Genomic DNA, 16240 nt, shown 5'->3' with positions numbered 1-16240 from the left:
ATGGCAGTAATTACAGATAAAAGAAACCTACCTTAAGGGCAACACAACGACAGGAGCAGTAAATGGCATCTCTTCTGTATTTCTGGGCGAGGCCAGACTCTTACGCTAGGAGTCAGGGTCTCTGGTTCCCAAAGGGGCATGTCCTCTCCAGTCTTTTCTCCTTCCACCCAGAGTACCGGCTTCCAGCCTCAGCCAGTTGGGGGCGGGGACTAATTAGGAGGGAGAGGGTCCTCCTAAGACTAAGACAGGAGCGGGCGTGTCATCATGCCATTAAAATGTATTTGCCACTGAAAAAGCATTCGATCTACTTAAAGGAATTTATCCCGAGGAAAGAAAACATTGTGCACAAAGGTTTTTGACCAAGATCTTTATCCCAGTGCAATAATAGAAGAAAATAAAACAAACCCACCTAAATGTCTACACACTGGGAAGGGCATGATGTGCAGGCTGCGGGGTACAGGACAACTCCAACATGCTCACAGAGCACCAGGGAGTGGGAGGACAGTGGAGTTCCTCACATTCACACATTTTTTTAATGTTTATGTACAACCTTTTTTTTTGGGCTAGGGACCAAACTCAAAATCTTCTCACTGAGCTATATCCCCAGCACTTGTAAAATTTTATTCTTTACTATGAGATAGGGTCTTTCTAAGTTGCTAAACTACTCAAACTGTGATCTTCCTGCCTCAGCTTCCCAGAGTGCTGGGATTATAAGCATGTGCCACTATGCCTGGCCATATAAAACTTTTATAATGAAAATGTATTATGCACATGGAAAAATAATGGTAGAAGTTTTCCTGCCTTAGGGTATTCTGAGGACTGTTAAGCCCTGGTTTGTAGTGATAATGAAGGTGTGAGTGTGGGCAGCCTAAGTCACCCTCTGGTGCCCCTACTCATGTGTGAAGTCCTGCCCCACTACCTCAGCACGTGACTACACTAGATACGATGTTTAAAAACGTGGTTAACTTAACATGAGATGGTTAGAATGGGCCCCATCCAAGCTGACTGCTATCTTCACAATAAAGCGAAGTCCAGCATGCCGAGACGCCGGGGACCCACAGTGAGCAAGGACACGAGAGGACGCAGGAGGAAAGCTCCCGGCAAGCCAGGGAGAGGCCTCACATCAGCCGAGGCGTGCTGACACCTTCGCTCTGCACTCCAGGTTGGATGGATAATGCTGTCTGTTCGGAACGCGGAGGAAATGCACTTCTGTTGTTTAAAGGACTCTGTGGCGTTTTGCTCTGGTGTCATTAGCGAGTTAACACACAGGCTTTGGCCATTCTTTAATGGTACTGTTCCTAAGGAAGTTTAATTCCAAATAATGACATTTCTGGACTTAAGTTTATTTCCAAAGTGTATACTGCCTCCTCAAATAGAATAAATATTGCTAATGAAATATTGTTTCTTTCCATTAAAGACTAATGGGATGTCAAAAGATACTAAAATGAATCTTTGCCCTCTGTAACAATCTCAAAGAAATCTTCACTTCCCTAACAAGTGAGAATTCTAAAACAACATGAAGGCCCCAGGACTCTGTTTAGTTTTACCAGCGTCTGCAGTCAGTACGTTCCTGCCAATCACAGTGCAGCGCTTACAGAGGCTCACTGCTACAGGAGACAAGCTTTACGTGTATTACAGGTGTCTCAGAATGTAAGGAACCTAGGTCTTCCAACTGCTGAGAAAAAGAGAGACACACACACACACACACACAGACACACACAGATCATTACTTTATTACCAAATAATTCTGACCTGATGTGTGTGTTAGACAGAGAGGAAGTATTATGTGCATAGCTTTCAGGACAGGCTCGATGAATTCCAGGAAATGACAGAACTCAGGTAACACCACTGAAAGACTGCAGGGAAGAGACTGCGAACCTGGGTCAGGAGAAGAAAACGAAGCACCAGCTGAGGCTATTCAACAGCCTCTGCCGGAAGGAGTTTCTGGTTCACGTAAAGACAAGAAAGTACCTTATTATAAGCCTTCCAAGATTTAAAAATGCACAAAAGAACCAACAAATACAACCTCTTGGCAACACTGCCTAGTGGACCGATTCAAAGAAGGCGCTTCATCAGATATTTTTGGGCCGTTGGAGGTCCTGTTTAACACGATCAAGCCACAAGCTTGACAATTCATTTGCTGTCAGATAATCTTCTTGTTATACAGACATTTTCATAAATGGATACAGAAAGATTTTGTTTTCACAGAAGCAACCCTAGGACAGGTAGAACTCCTCCTAACTTAGATGGCTGCGTGACCAGCACAGAATGGAGCAGGCCGCTCAAAGATCACCTGCGATGCGCCGTGCAGGCGGCTCTCAGCATCTTCGCCCCACACATTAAGACGCCTCTCGTGCGCTTACAAAAACCCAGCCATACTGTGCAGGGTACAGAGGGGACAGCCCACGAGCCAGGCCCTGGGCCGGCACCCAGCATCGCAACACAAGCAATGAGTATCTCCGTTAGCGTAACTATTAAGATTTTATGTAATTTGCTAACTTGTATTTAAAAGGTACTGTCAGAAAACACTGAATGTCATATTTCTGTATTCATATCCTGAGGTGATTTTTCATTTTATAAAACTGAGATACTGAATTTTTTTTTCTTTTTTTACACCGATAATTGAACTTATGACCTCAGGCTTGCCAGGCAAGTGCTTATCTGCTAAGCTATATCCCCAGCCCGAGAAACTGAATTATTAAACAAGAAATATACTCAATTCTAGACACATTTTAAGGCCTCTATTATATAAAAGGAAACCAACTTTTAACTGGTAGCTATACGATAATGTTTAGCTACAAGTAATACTGATAATTTAGTATTTGTTTTAAAGACAGGGAGGTTTCCAGAGGCGTAATCCACTCTATCTCCTATCTTCATTTTTCACAACATGTGTTTATGCTGGAAAGACTAAGTAGTAAGCTCAAGTGGAAATACAGTTCGTAACAGCTGTTTCTGCTATACTAAAAATATCTTCCTTCCACAGGCTTTAAAAAGTTCCAGGTTCTTCTGCAGCTAAGAACACAGGGTGGGGGTGGGGCGCCCCGCCAACCGTATTATAACTCGGGGAGTTTGGGATGACCTGGAACACAACTGTAATTGTTTATTTAACACCTGGAGTTCACCGATGAACTGGGGAGAGGGGAGGAGAGCACTGCTGGAGGCCTGACGTGCGGAGGAGCTCACAGACGGCTGGCTTGGCCTCCCGCAGGGCGAGGCACAGGTTATGCGCAGCGCAGAGGACAGGAGGAAGTAGGCAAAGTTCAAGGGGTCGGACGGCAGGCGCGCGCTCCGCTTGGACTCCTCTCAAAGCCAGGCTCCCTGCACACACACACGCGCGCGCACACACCCCATTCCAGCTGTCGGACGTGCCTTGTTGAGAAGTCCGCGGGAATCTCCTCGTGACTTTGGTCCTATCTTTAACTTCAAATCCCCCCGCTACTCTTGTGGCACTCAAAGCTTTCTATTTCTCAAACCCGCACAGTGTTACTGCACTTAGTGCTTGTTTGTACCATGTAAGATACAGACTTCATTATTCTCTTTTCTTTAATGTAAATTTGCTCTTCGGAACCCTCCTCTGTTCTTTACTGAAGCATTATACTGTTTGGGAAATTAACTGTAATAATTAAGATTACAACCTGTAAGATGGTAAGGAGGGGGCAATTTGATTTTACCAATCTGTTTAATTCTAAAATAGACTAGAAAAAATGATTTTTAAGATTTTTGTGAAACACAGGCCTGGCCAGAGTATCAGGAAAATCTAGCACAGAACCTGTCCTTTCAGGGACTAATCCCTCTGACTTCACAAAGTCACGTTAAACTTTCTATCTCTGCTTCCGGCTCACCCATATTCTCCCACAGAAGCATAACGAGGGTGACTGACACACGTGAAGCCTTTACAAGACTCTCACCAGAACGGAGAAATTCAATTACCATTATTTTATAATTAAATACTGAAAAAACATCGTACAATTTCTGGCAGGTTTTAACAGAATTAATCACAGTAGTCACTATCTATTAACTTTCTCCTAACCCTAAGCCACATACCCAATGCCTCATTAATTCTCATTTCTCAGAATGTCTCTGGGGTAGATCTGAAAGCGCTCCCATTAGCACATGGTTTAATACGCATCTGCAGGGAAGCAGGCCACAGAAGATGGCACGGAGCAGTGGGTAAGAGCTCGGGCTCTGGAAACAGAAAAACCGGATTCATCCCTTTATCTTTTTTTCCTTTGGTACGGGGAATCAAACTCAGGACCTTGTGCCTGCCAGGCACCGGATTTAACTCTGGTCCACAGCCTAGTGTGCGTGGCCTTGGACTGTGAGGTTTAGCTTGGTGTTCAAAACGAGGGGAGGAGGGGTGCCTGCCTCGCAGGGTTTCTGTGGAGATGGTGCCACAAACACCCACGCTGTTACCTTCCAAGCAGCCTCAGCCGGCGTTAGCTGCTCTTAGTGTTCTCAGGAACTTCTCTGTAGGTTCCACTAAACTCGTAAGGGTGTATTTTACATGAAAATACATAAGAAACTTCAACTGTATGTTTCATTGATATATATGAAAGTTAAATGACTAGCCGACGTGACTTCTCTTGGAAGAAGCTACACAAAAGTTAAACTGGAAGCAATTACTTGTTTTATAAAACTATACCTTTATAAAATGAATCATAAGATTAAAAAAATAATTCTAACCCTAAGTAACTGAAAAATTTCATATACAAAAACATGACCCAATGCATACATTTCCAGAAATATCTTTTCTTGAACAGAGCTAGCACCAAGGCATCAGAATTTCACATCACCGTGAATGGGGAACAAGCCTTACTGCATGTTAGCAATGTCATAATACCTACCAGTCCATCTGTTGGCAGCTTCTTTGGCTACTTTATTTGCTTGACCTAAAAAATGATATATAAAATTGAATTTAATTATTTACATACATAAAGTTACCTGTTTTCTTACAGATTTCTATTTTCCTACAAAATTTTTATGTATGTTTTATAAAACACACACAATGGTTTTGGGAAAAAAGGCTCAAATAGTGGAATAACACTGTGGAATATACTCCAATAGTGGAATATACACCTGGTCAAAATCCCAAGAAAATTTTAGATAGTTGCAGTTCTATTAGCAATAAATAGAAAGTCAATGTGAACAATTTCCCTTTCCAAAATATCTATCTCCAAAATGTCTATCATAACTGTAGTTACTTCTTTAAATCTGACCTTAAAAAAGATTAGGGTTAAGAAAGTAGCCTTGCTGGGCGTGGTGGTGCATACCTGTAATCCCAGCACTCGGGAGGCTGAGGCAGCATTGTTGCCAGTTTGAGACCAGCCTGGGCTACAAAATGAGCTCAAGGTCAGCCTGAACTGCATAATGAGACCTTGTCTCAAAAAGACAAAAACAAACAAACAAAAAAAGTAGCCTTCTAGGAGCACACATTTATTTATACTTAAATATGTATCTTGTTATTAAGTGTATCTTTGTGCACAGTCTTTCAAGTTTATCTGTACAGCACATAACAATGCCATGAGCACCTATGCATATATATTGCTTACAATGATGGCATTTATTTTTTGATTGAAAGGTAATTTACCTACCACAGAATTTATCATATTAATATAATTTAGTGGATTTTTATTTTCATCACCTAAAAGGCAACTTTAAACCCATTAGCATTTACTCAACATTCCCCATCTCTCCAGACCCCATCAACCACTAAGCTACGTTCTACCTCTGTGGATTTGCCCTTTGTGGAACAAAAAATTGTGCACCAGCTGATGGACACTTGAGTTGTTTCTACTAATATGAGTAATTTCATAATATTTGTGAACAGGTTTTCATTTCTCTTGGATATGTATCCAGGAATGGAACTGTTAGCTCACCTGTTAACTATGTCATTTTTGGGCAAAGGATAAATTATTTTCCAATATGGCTGTACCTACAATCCCACTGGCAATGTAAGAGTTCCATTTCATTAATTAAAAAAAAAATCCAACCTGAGTGTGAAGATGCATCTCATTCTGGTTTTGATTTGAATTTTCCAAATAATTAATATTGAGCATGTTTTTGTGTATGTATTGGCATTTGTATATTTTCTTTGAAAAATGTTTGTTCAAATCATTGTCCATTTTAAAAACTCGGTTGTCTTTTTATTGTGGAAATATAAGAGTACTTTATATATTTTGGATATTAGACACTTGTGAGATACAGGATTTACAAATATTGTAAATCCCACTCTTTGATAGCTTATAAAAGTTTTTAATTTGATGAAATCCAACTTAGACTTTTTGGTAGTCTATGTTTTTCATGTCATAGTCAAGAAAACAGTATCCAATTCAAGCCCAAAGCAATATATACCTATGTTTTCATCTAAGAGTTTTATAGTTCCAGATCTTATGTTATATCGTTAGCTCATGGGAGTTAATCTTCACGTATGGTGTGAAGTGGGGGTCAGATTAACTCATCTGCATGTGGAGATCCAACCGCACCCAACGCCAATAGTTGAAAACATTCTTTACCAGTTGAAGGTTTCATTGCCATGGTTGAAAATCAATTGTGTTTATTTGTGGACTCTCTGTGCCATCCCATGCCATTCTATTCATCCACATTTCTATTTTTAGACCAGTACTACATTGACTTGATTAATATAGACTACAAATAAGTTTTGCAATTAAGAAATTTGAGCCCTCCAACCTTGTCCTTTTTCAATATTCCTTTGGCCATCCTGGCTCTTCTTTATTTTCATATAAATTTTAAGATTAGCTTATACGTTTCTATAAAATAAGGAGCTGGGACTTTGATATGTTTGGCACTGAAACTGTGGATCAGTTTGGGAAGTGCTTCCATCTTAATACTGAATCTTTCAACCCATGAACATAGGACGTCTTTCCACTTATTTAAATCTGTAATTTTTTTCAACAATGTTTTATAGCTTTCAATACAGTTCTCCTTCGATCAACTTTATTCCTGGTGATTTTATGCATTTTGATGTTAGTACGGAAAATCATGGATTTTTTTTAACCCCTTAATTTCATTTTCAGATTGTTTATTGTTAGCATACAGAAATACCCATTTTTTAAAGCCAGGCCTTGTGGCTTATTCCTGTAATCCCTGCAGTCTAGGAAGCTGAAATAGGATCTCAAATTCTAACCCAGCTGGGTAATGTAGCAATTCAGCAAAACCTGTCTCCAAATAAAAATAAAAAAAAGGTCTGGGGATGTAGCTCAGTGTGAAGGCCTAGTACTGCAAAACAAAACAGATTTTAAATACTGATTCTGTATTTTGTAACTTGCTGACCTTATTACTTTTAACAGTTTTTGTTGGGATTATATCTTAGCTACTTTCTTGTCACTGAGACACAATATCCAACACCCACACGCTAAGGAGGAGAAGTTTCTTTTGGTTCCGTGTGCTGAGGTTTCAGCCTGCAGTCGGCTGGCCTCAAGGCTGGGCGGTATGGCAGTGGGACTTGGCAGAGAAGCAGCGCCTGGCAGGGCAGGCAGGAAGCAGAGAGGAACCAAGGGGAGGGAGAGATAAATCCTCCCAGGCCATGCGCCCGGTGACCTATCTTCTCTACCCAGGCCGCACTGCCCAAATCACACAGCTCCCGACTCATCAGTAGACTAACCTGCTGCTGAGCATCACAGCCCTGCGATCCAGTCACCTGCCGAAGGCCCCCCATGAGTGCACGAGGCTTTGGGAGGACATTTAGATACAAATCCTGACAGTGTGGATATTGTTTAGGAGTTCTATGTATGCATAAGAGCATGTCATCTAAAAATGAAGACCATTCCACTTCTTCCTTTTCAGATAAATGCTCTTTACTTCCTTTTCTCCATCTTATTTTTGGCTCACTGTCCTAGTGAAAGCTTCTGCCACGCTGCTGAATAGAAGTGCTGAGTAGACGCAGATGGGAGAGCATTCAGCCTTTCACCGCTCAACATGATGTTGGCTGTGGACTTTTGTAGATGCTCTTTGATCAGGTTAAATTCACTTCTGTTCCTACTTTGATGAATGTTTTTTATAATAAAAGACTGTTGAATTTTATCAAACACCTTCATTTCACCCACTTAAGATAATCGTATGGACATTTCCGCCACCCAGCATTACTCTATAAATATGCTGCAGGGGCTGAGGATAGAGCTCAGCACCACACCGTCTGCCTGGCGAGTGCCAGGTCCTGAGTTCCATCCCTGGTAACCCCCGCAAGTGTGTAAACCGCTCCCACAAGTCAAAACACTACAAAAATTCACTATTTCCTGCTGAGAGTCAGCCATTTTTCATGAAGCTAGCAAGCCATTGGTTAATTTCCAGAGTTTTGAAAGAGTCGTAACAAATTTTGTGAGCTTTTATGGAAGGGCAAATTTTCAAAGATGCTTCATTTACTATTTTTATTGTAACTTTGGCATTTACTTTTAAGAAAATTTCTTGAGTACTTCTAACATTTACTTTTAAGTATTTCTGTGGGAATTTAAATTTCTACTAGTTACTTATTTTCTCTGGTCTTATTTAAATAATGTAGTTATAATTTTACTTTTATTTTTTTTATTTTTTATTTTTGGTTTTTCTCTGGTACCGGGAACCGAATTCACGACCTTGCACTTGCCAGGCAGGCGCTTTTGCCGCTGAGCTAAATCCCCAGCCCTAATTTTACTTTTAAAATAAGTTATTCCTTTTACTTTCTGGATATTTACAGTTAATCATGCTAATGTTTGCATAGTGCTATGAATAATTCTAATGGCATGATGAAATATAAGTATTTCTTACAGGCATTATTGAGAAATAAGTAAGAGATAATACAAAGCCATGCCTATATGAAGAAAGGGTTATGGTTATTATTATCAAATTGAGTTCCAAAATAAACAATGACAGACTTAGATAAAAACCTGAGTGTTATAATATGGGTGTTACAGACATTATTAAGAACAAAATCCTATTCAAATCAATTTGTAAAATTTATAATCCTTTAATCTGGTATAATCTGCTTTGCCCTAACATGATAGCAAAAATCCTATGAAATCCCTCATTATCTATCTATCTATCTATCTATAAAAAACCACATTTGAAAACAACAATTTCATTGGAAAAAGGGGCTTTGGAGGGGTAAATAGAGGTAAAAGTTTAAAGTTGTCTCAATTTAGTGAAAAGGGGATCTCTGGCTTCTATTACTATAATATTTAAGTTTCTTAGATTTGTACCTGTCACCAAATTTGTAACAAATTAGCTTTTATTTTTCCAGGTATCTTTCTAGCCCAGCAAATTCTCTTTGAGACTCCACTTATACATATATTAGCTGTGCTACAGCTCGCAGATGGCTCTGTGTGTGGAGGTAGTTGTGTGTGCATGTGTATGTGAGACTGGAGGTGAACCCAGGACCTTTGCACTGAGTTATATACCCAGCCCCTTTTTACTTTTTATTTTGAGACAGGGTCTTGTTAAGTCACTAAATTGACCAAGCTGGCTTGGAATTTATGATTTGCCTGCCTCAGCCTCCCACAATGCTAGGATTACAAGCATACACCACTACACCCAGCTAAGAACGACATTTTCATATTCAATTTTTCTTCTATTTCATTTTGGATAGTTTCTATTGATATGTCTTTGAATATAAGAGCCCTTCTGCAAAATCTAATCTGCTGTTAATCCAAACCACTGTCTTTTTCATGTCAAACATCATAGTTTTCATATCAAGACATTTGGCATTGATAGCTTCTGTTTTTCTACTTTTTGAACATGTGGAGTACAGTCATAATTATTTTAATGTGGTGGCCTACGAATTCCAATTTTCTGGCCAGTTTGGATTGATAAGATTATTCTGTTCACTTTCAATGATGTTTTCCTACTTTTTTGCAAGCCTGGTAATATTCAGTTGTATGCCAAAAATAACAAGTTTTGTTTTGTTGAATATTAGATTTTTTAATGTTTTATAAATATTCTTGAGCTTTGTTCTGGTATGTGCTTACACTACCTGGCGATTGATGCTTTCAAGTCTTGGTCATACGGCTCGGTAAGCAGTCAGAAAAGAGCTCAGTCTAGAGCTGTTACTCCCTCCTTGTAAGGCACGACTTTCTTGTACACTCTGCTAAGTGCCCTGTTGATTATACCTCCTCCCCGTCTGGCTGGTGAAAGACGGGTACTACTCGAAGCCTTAGTGAGTGCCTGGCACCGTCCCTTCGAATCCCACTGCGTCTGCCCAGCCTTGGGCAGTGTCCTCAAGCGCCTTGTGGGGACCCCACTGGACACACCGGAGCTTTGCTGGCACCCTCCCTCTAGTGCGCTGTCCTGCGAGCTCGCTCACGCTGGGCTTCCTTACTCTCAGTTTCATCTCCTCAACTCAGGGGATCAGCCTGCAGGGCTCTGCCTGCGGCCCCTGTGCCGTGGCCAGGACACGCTCAGGGACAGGAGCGGGGACAAGTACAGGGCTTCTCCAGCTGTTTGCCTTCTGCAAGAATCGCTGTCCTTCACTGATACAGAACATTTAAAAACACAGCTTTATCGATTTTGTTTGTTTTTAAGGAGGGAGACTAAATCCAACCCCCACCACTCTACGTGGACTGGCAGAAGTTCTGCACTTGGAGTTTTACGGCTTCTGTTCTAAAGTTTAAAGCAGATGAACTGGACATTTCTCTATAAAAATATGAACTGGAGTTAGCCTAAAAATTCTTGTCACAGCTGTGGAGAATTTGACAGATTTTTTTCCTGTTGAAGGTAGTTTAGCGATTTTTGTTTTGGTGGTGCTGGGAATTGAACCTAGGGCCTCATATGTACTAGGTAAGTGCTCCACCACTGACCTACATCCCAGCCTAACTGTAGCGCTTTTTCATATAAAAGACATTCTTGCCACACATCTACATCCTTATTTATGGAATAATGTAATTATTCTATACATCTGCTGTGTATGAAATGTTAATTTTTTCTATAATTAAAGTACATTAAAAAAGATAATATTCTTTAACGGAGTAAAAAAAGTTGTACAGAGCCAGTGAGCAAAGACCCTTACCTTCTCATTTCCCAGTAAAAAATAATTTAACAGATCCATCATTATAAAATTTCCAGGATCCAAATATTGTATAGATCCAACTTCACGTGAGCACATGACTGTTAAAAGATAACCTAGGCCTAGCTGGGTGTGGTGACACGTGCCTGTTAACCTTGCAGCTTCACTTTACACCGGATGCCCAAACTCTGGCGCCGTCGTACCCCTGGAATTTACAAGTGTGGTAATTCCCTTCCCAACCCACGGGAAACGTGCCGATGTGAGTATCATGCAGGATATGAGGACTAAGGAAGTAAAAGGAAAAGTATATTTGTTCTAATTTCAGGGTTCGGGAGATCACCTGGAGTTTGAGGCCAAGGTGGCCCGCCTGAGTCACATAGTAACACCCTGTCTCCCTGTCTCAGAAAAAAAAAAAAAAAAAGCTTAATGTAGAATAATAGTCTTAACTCACTGAAAATTAGAAAATTTACTCGCCACTTACTTAGTCCTCGTATCCTTATAACACTCACTCACGCTGGCATGTGCTCCTGGGGTTGGGAAGTAAATTATCAAACTTTTAAATTCCAGGGGTATGATGGTGCCGGAGTTTGGGGAACTGGTGTAAGCTGAGGTTGCACAGTGACAACTTCCTCCTCAAACATGCCACTTCATACTTCATAAAATCTTCTGCATACCCTGAAATGCCTTCTTTCAAGTTTTATTACCTGTCTCTGAGGTGATGCAGGAACGGCAGTATCTTAAATTACACGCCTGAAGTAAGTTTTCCCACTGGGTGAATCAGTCTTACGTAATTCTCGGTCCCTGTGCATGCCCAAACCTCCAACTGGCCCAGTGGTGGCCACTAGCAGTGCAGGGCAGAGTAGTGTAAGAAGCCAAATAAGTTTTAATGACTCCTGAGTGGTAGAGGGTAGCACAATCTGAGAAGGACTGTGAGAATGGAAAGTCACACATGGAGGTGAGGTCAGTCGGGGTCACTTGCCAGGAAACATCTGTGGCAGTTCCATGCAGACCACAGAGTTGAAAACTTGGAAGCTGACTGAATCTGGCTAGAAATGGGATGAGGCAGGAAGGGAATGAGACAGGAAGTAGAGGTGCTCATCCAAGGAAACGGTACCAGGGTTACACAAAACTTCAATCAAGAAGGGAGGCAAGCCAGTGGTGGTGGATGCCTGCAATCCCAGCAGCTGGGAGGCTAAGGCAGGAGGGTCACAAATTTAAGCCTAGGCTGCCGAGATCCCGTCCCAAAAAGCAAAACCAAATCAAACCAGAACAAAAAACTTCACGCCCAAACAACCAAATAACAAAAGCAAAAAAGGAAGGCACACAAGGAGTAAGGCATGAAAGATCAGATTTAGAGACAGGAAAGCTGGGGTTTGTCATGAACTGCCAAAGGGCACAGCCATGCTGATCCTGAAAGTCAGTCACCTGAGCGTACAAACGCCAGCAGGAAACCTACTGCAGTGCTCCTTCACAAAGCGTGCTAGTGCAGGCACGCAGGTAATGCCCGGAGGCTCACAAGCCAGCTAACCTCCCGGAGTAACTTCCTACCTTGTCTCCTCCCACATGTGCTGGGTTCACTGGGGCTCACCTGATACTGGTGAAAACCTTCAATCAGGTTAAAGTGATAATGTCGCACCAGACTGAGAGAGCAGTTCTTCTGCAGGGTGATAGTATGTCTGTAGGTAGCATGAAAGATGTGTTTCCCTAAACATTTAATGTGAAGAGAATGATTGGCTCAGGGTGTTCTTGTGCCCTTCTCTGTGCAGTCACTCGGGAATCAGCTGATTCCGGGCCGCGCCTATCACTGCTAAGCACGGTCTCTGCACACGAGCACTGCGTCTCCTAGGGTTGAGCAGAGTGGGGGGCTGTCTCAGACTGAAGCTTAACTGTAGAACCATGCTAACAAAACTGCTTCAATGTTTTCAAATTCTAAATCCCACCAAGGGCTAGCCTGGCTTAACTGTAACCAAACTATTCTCAGATACATTTTATTTTTATTTATTTCTTAATTTTTTTGGTACCAGGAATCGAACTCACAATCTCACGCTTACCAGACAGATGCTGTGTCACTGAGCAAAATCCCCAGCCCCTCAGGTACATTTTAAATTTTCAGGACCAAATATTTTAAATTTCTCTCAAAGCCTTCCATCCCACTCTATAATACCAGTTTTTCTAAATTTCATTATGTAAACTTCCCTAAATTAGAGACATATTAAAGTAGAAACAAATGAAAATTACACATATTTTCACAAGCAATCAAATGCTACAAATTTACACATACTTTAATTTCCTTAAGTGTTCCAATTTCTATCATTACATATAAGCATAAAATTTCAAGAGCTGGGAACTCTTGTTTAAAATGGGGCAGGAATCACTTGTATTTTCAAAGGCAATTCAATGCATGGAGAGAAATTTTGCAACTTGCAAACTCTTACTATTTATGGTATCTTTTTTCCTAAAAGGTAATGGTAGATTTCTTTCTAGAATCCAGATAGCTGGGCAAAATGAACTCCTCCTCTGACTTCTCAGTTGCCTAAATTTATATTTTATGTCTTTATCCTCTGATCCCACTCACTTTCCTTACTTTTGAAATGCTTAATTTCAAAGTTGTCAGTATTAAAATGCTTTACCATTAAGTCTCTTTACTGAAAATATGACAGTATTTTCTTTTTATGCTACAAACACAAAGTTACAGCACATAGTACACGATGCTATTTTAACTGCCTTCCTTTTCTCCTATATATGGAGAGTGCTTACCAGGCAACAAAAGATGCAAAATCTTGTTCACTGTCTAAGTTACAGACCCTCAAGGTGCAGTACAAACTTACGCATTTCTTCCACAACTTGTGGGTCACATTCTTTGTATTTTTCTACTTCTGCTTTAAGCTGCTCCCTTTGGTCCCGAAGTGAAGAAAGCTCTTTTGCTAGCATGGTTCGTTCTTCCTAAATTCAAAATATTTTATGTACAATTAAGACAAAAAAACTGCCACATGTTATAAAGCAATACACTTTATGAACACTTTATTTCTTCTCAATGATATATACTAGGCTTTTTACATTAATACAATATTTATACAGTCAGCTCTCCATATCCGAAGATTCTGTGTTCACAGATTCAACCAAGGATTGAAAATATTCAAAAATAAACTTACATCTCTACTGAACATGTACACTTTTTCTTGTTATTTCCTGTTATAACACTGTATGACAAGTATCGACATGGCACTTATGTTGTATTACGTATTATAAACAATCTAGAGATGATTTAAAGCTTATGAAGAGCAAGATGTGTGAGCAAACTACTATAACCCAACACTCTCACCAGCTAAGGCTGGAGTCCAGCCTGGAAAACTCAGTGATTTAGCGAGAACATGTCTCACAATAAAAAAGGGCTGGGGATGGAGCTCCAGGTGAAGGCTCTACGATTAACCCTCGGTAATGAAAAAAAAGTGTACAAGGGGATATGCACAGCTTCTCTGCAAATACTGTCCCACTGATAAGGGACTGAGGCATCCACAGACTGATATCCCCAGGTCCCGAGACCAGGCCCCTGTGGGGCCCCAGGATGACTGCAAACACATGGGCACAGGGTAGAAACTAACTCAATGCTTATCTTTCTTTGAAACCTCAAGCATTTTCTATTTATATAGAAAAATGGAGATAAACATGTAGAATAGGAGGTTCATAAATAGATGAGATTGTCAATTACAACTGGATGAATTCAAAGATGACCATGTTGTCGTATATTAGAAAAAACAATTATACTGCGTTTTGAAAAACTTCACAAGACTGTGTTACTTTTGGAAGGCAGCTATGCTTGCCACTGTACCACAAATGCAGACAACTGTATTTATGTATGTAAGTAATAGTTTATTGCAACTTTTCTTTAAGAAGTGTTCCAGATAATTTTTCAAACTTAAAGGGTTATTAATTTTTATTAATAATTAAAGATATCAGAATTAACAGAATTATACCTTGAGGCCTACCATTTTCCTTAAGGGTAAGCCAGAATAAATCTTTTAAATACATTATGATCCAATAAACACCATTTGAATTTTTTAGCTGTAGTTCTAACAGGTAGAAGTCATAGTACTAGGGGTATTCAATTGATAGTTGGGAAACCCGAAACACAAATTGAACGCTGACAAAGATTATGGTAAAGAATTTTAAGAAAAACCTAACACAAAAATCCAAGTCCAAGTGGCCCAAATCCTACTTAGGTTCCTTGCTACCTTGTATTTTTGTACTATATTTTTCTAACTTGCCTTTGGCTACTCCCTTTGGTTCCAAAGTGAAGAAAAATTCCTTCTGCCGGCATTTGCAGAGGAGCGAGCTTACACAGAGCAGCATGCTTTGAGAAGTAAGGTCCAACAGAGCTCTCTGCAAGGCTAGCCATGTTCCAGACCTGCACTCTCTAAGGCATGTGCCTACTGAGTACATGAACCACGGCTCCGGTGACTGAGAAACCCAATGTAATTGTATCTTAATGTACACAGCTCCATAAAGTAAGTATGTACTGTATTAGCATAGCATAGATTTAAAACTAGAATAAAGTCGTCCTCGCTATATTGCAGCTCACTTATTACAGCTTCACTGTATCTCAGGTTAAAAAAAAATCTAACTGTATCACGAAGTTTTCGCTCTATTGCAGCATTTTGTGGTATACAGGTATTTATATAATATTTATGATTTTAATTGCTTTTGCCTAAAAACTTTAAACCATATAAAAATATAAAACAATCTTAATTTAAACATATTAAAATATTAAATTGAAATAAAATACTGTACAGTATGTATTTCACCAGTGGATGAATATTGTAATGTATACAGTGGAAATGCAGTACACCACTACCACTAGCCTGAGCCTGGCAGAGCCACTGGCTGCAAGCGGACCCGAGTTGGGTGGGTGCTGCTTATAGGCAACCAGGGTGCATGGCACCGCCCCTGGCCCCCTGTCCCGCTCTACAAGCCAGCCTGGGCTGGGCAAGCGGTGTGGGCTGGGCGCTGGGCATGGATCAGCTGGGTCCTGACCCCACTCCCCGGCCCGCTCCCGTCCTCCATCCCCACCTGCCCCCTCTTCCCCTCCTGCCCTCAGAGCTGAGACTCTGATTCACCCAGGGGTCCCCAGGTGGGCTGCTCCAGCTGGAAGCCGAGGCTTTGGGAAGAAGGGTCTCCCAGGGAAGGTGCACAGGAGTGTGGGAAAAGTTTATAAAGCCTTAAAATACATGTAAGTAATAAAATAAATAT

The 16240-nt window shown here is 40.7% G+C and overlaps 1 protein-coding gene across 4 annotated transcripts in view; it reads right to left on the bottom strand.

Moving 5' to 3' along the window:
- The window catches only part of Mnd1 (meiotic nuclear divisions 1), a 66980-nt gene that overhangs the window by 9280 nt on the left and 41460 nt on the right, over positions 1-16240 (bottom strand). For 2 of the 4 annotated variants that reach the window (XM_005400922.1, XM_013522899.1), the window contains exons 6-8: positions 13822-13936; positions 4848-4892; positions 1753-1878 (exon numbers count right to left, since the gene is read on the bottom strand). In XM_005400922.1, coding sequence (XP_005400979.1) covers positions 1753-1878; positions 4848-4892; positions 13822-13936 — 286 coding nt within the window. The remainder of the gene's footprint in view (positions 1-1752; positions 1879-4847; positions 4893-13821; positions 13937-16240) is intronic. The other 2 variants (XM_005400923.2, XM_013522898.1) reach the window with 1 other exon arrangement.

The sequence above is a fragment of the Chinchilla lanigera genome, unplaced genomic scaffold, assembly GCF_000276665.1.
Source record: "Chinchilla lanigera isolate Chin_1 unplaced genomic scaffold, ChiLan1.0 scaffold00070, whole genome shotgun sequence".
In the NCBI taxonomy this organism is placed as follows: Eukaryota; Metazoa; Chordata; class Mammalia; order Rodentia; family Chinchillidae; genus Chinchilla; species Chinchilla lanigera.
The sequence above is the reverse complement of the archived record's forward strand: the minus strand, read 5'-3'. Positions and strand labels throughout refer to the sequence as shown.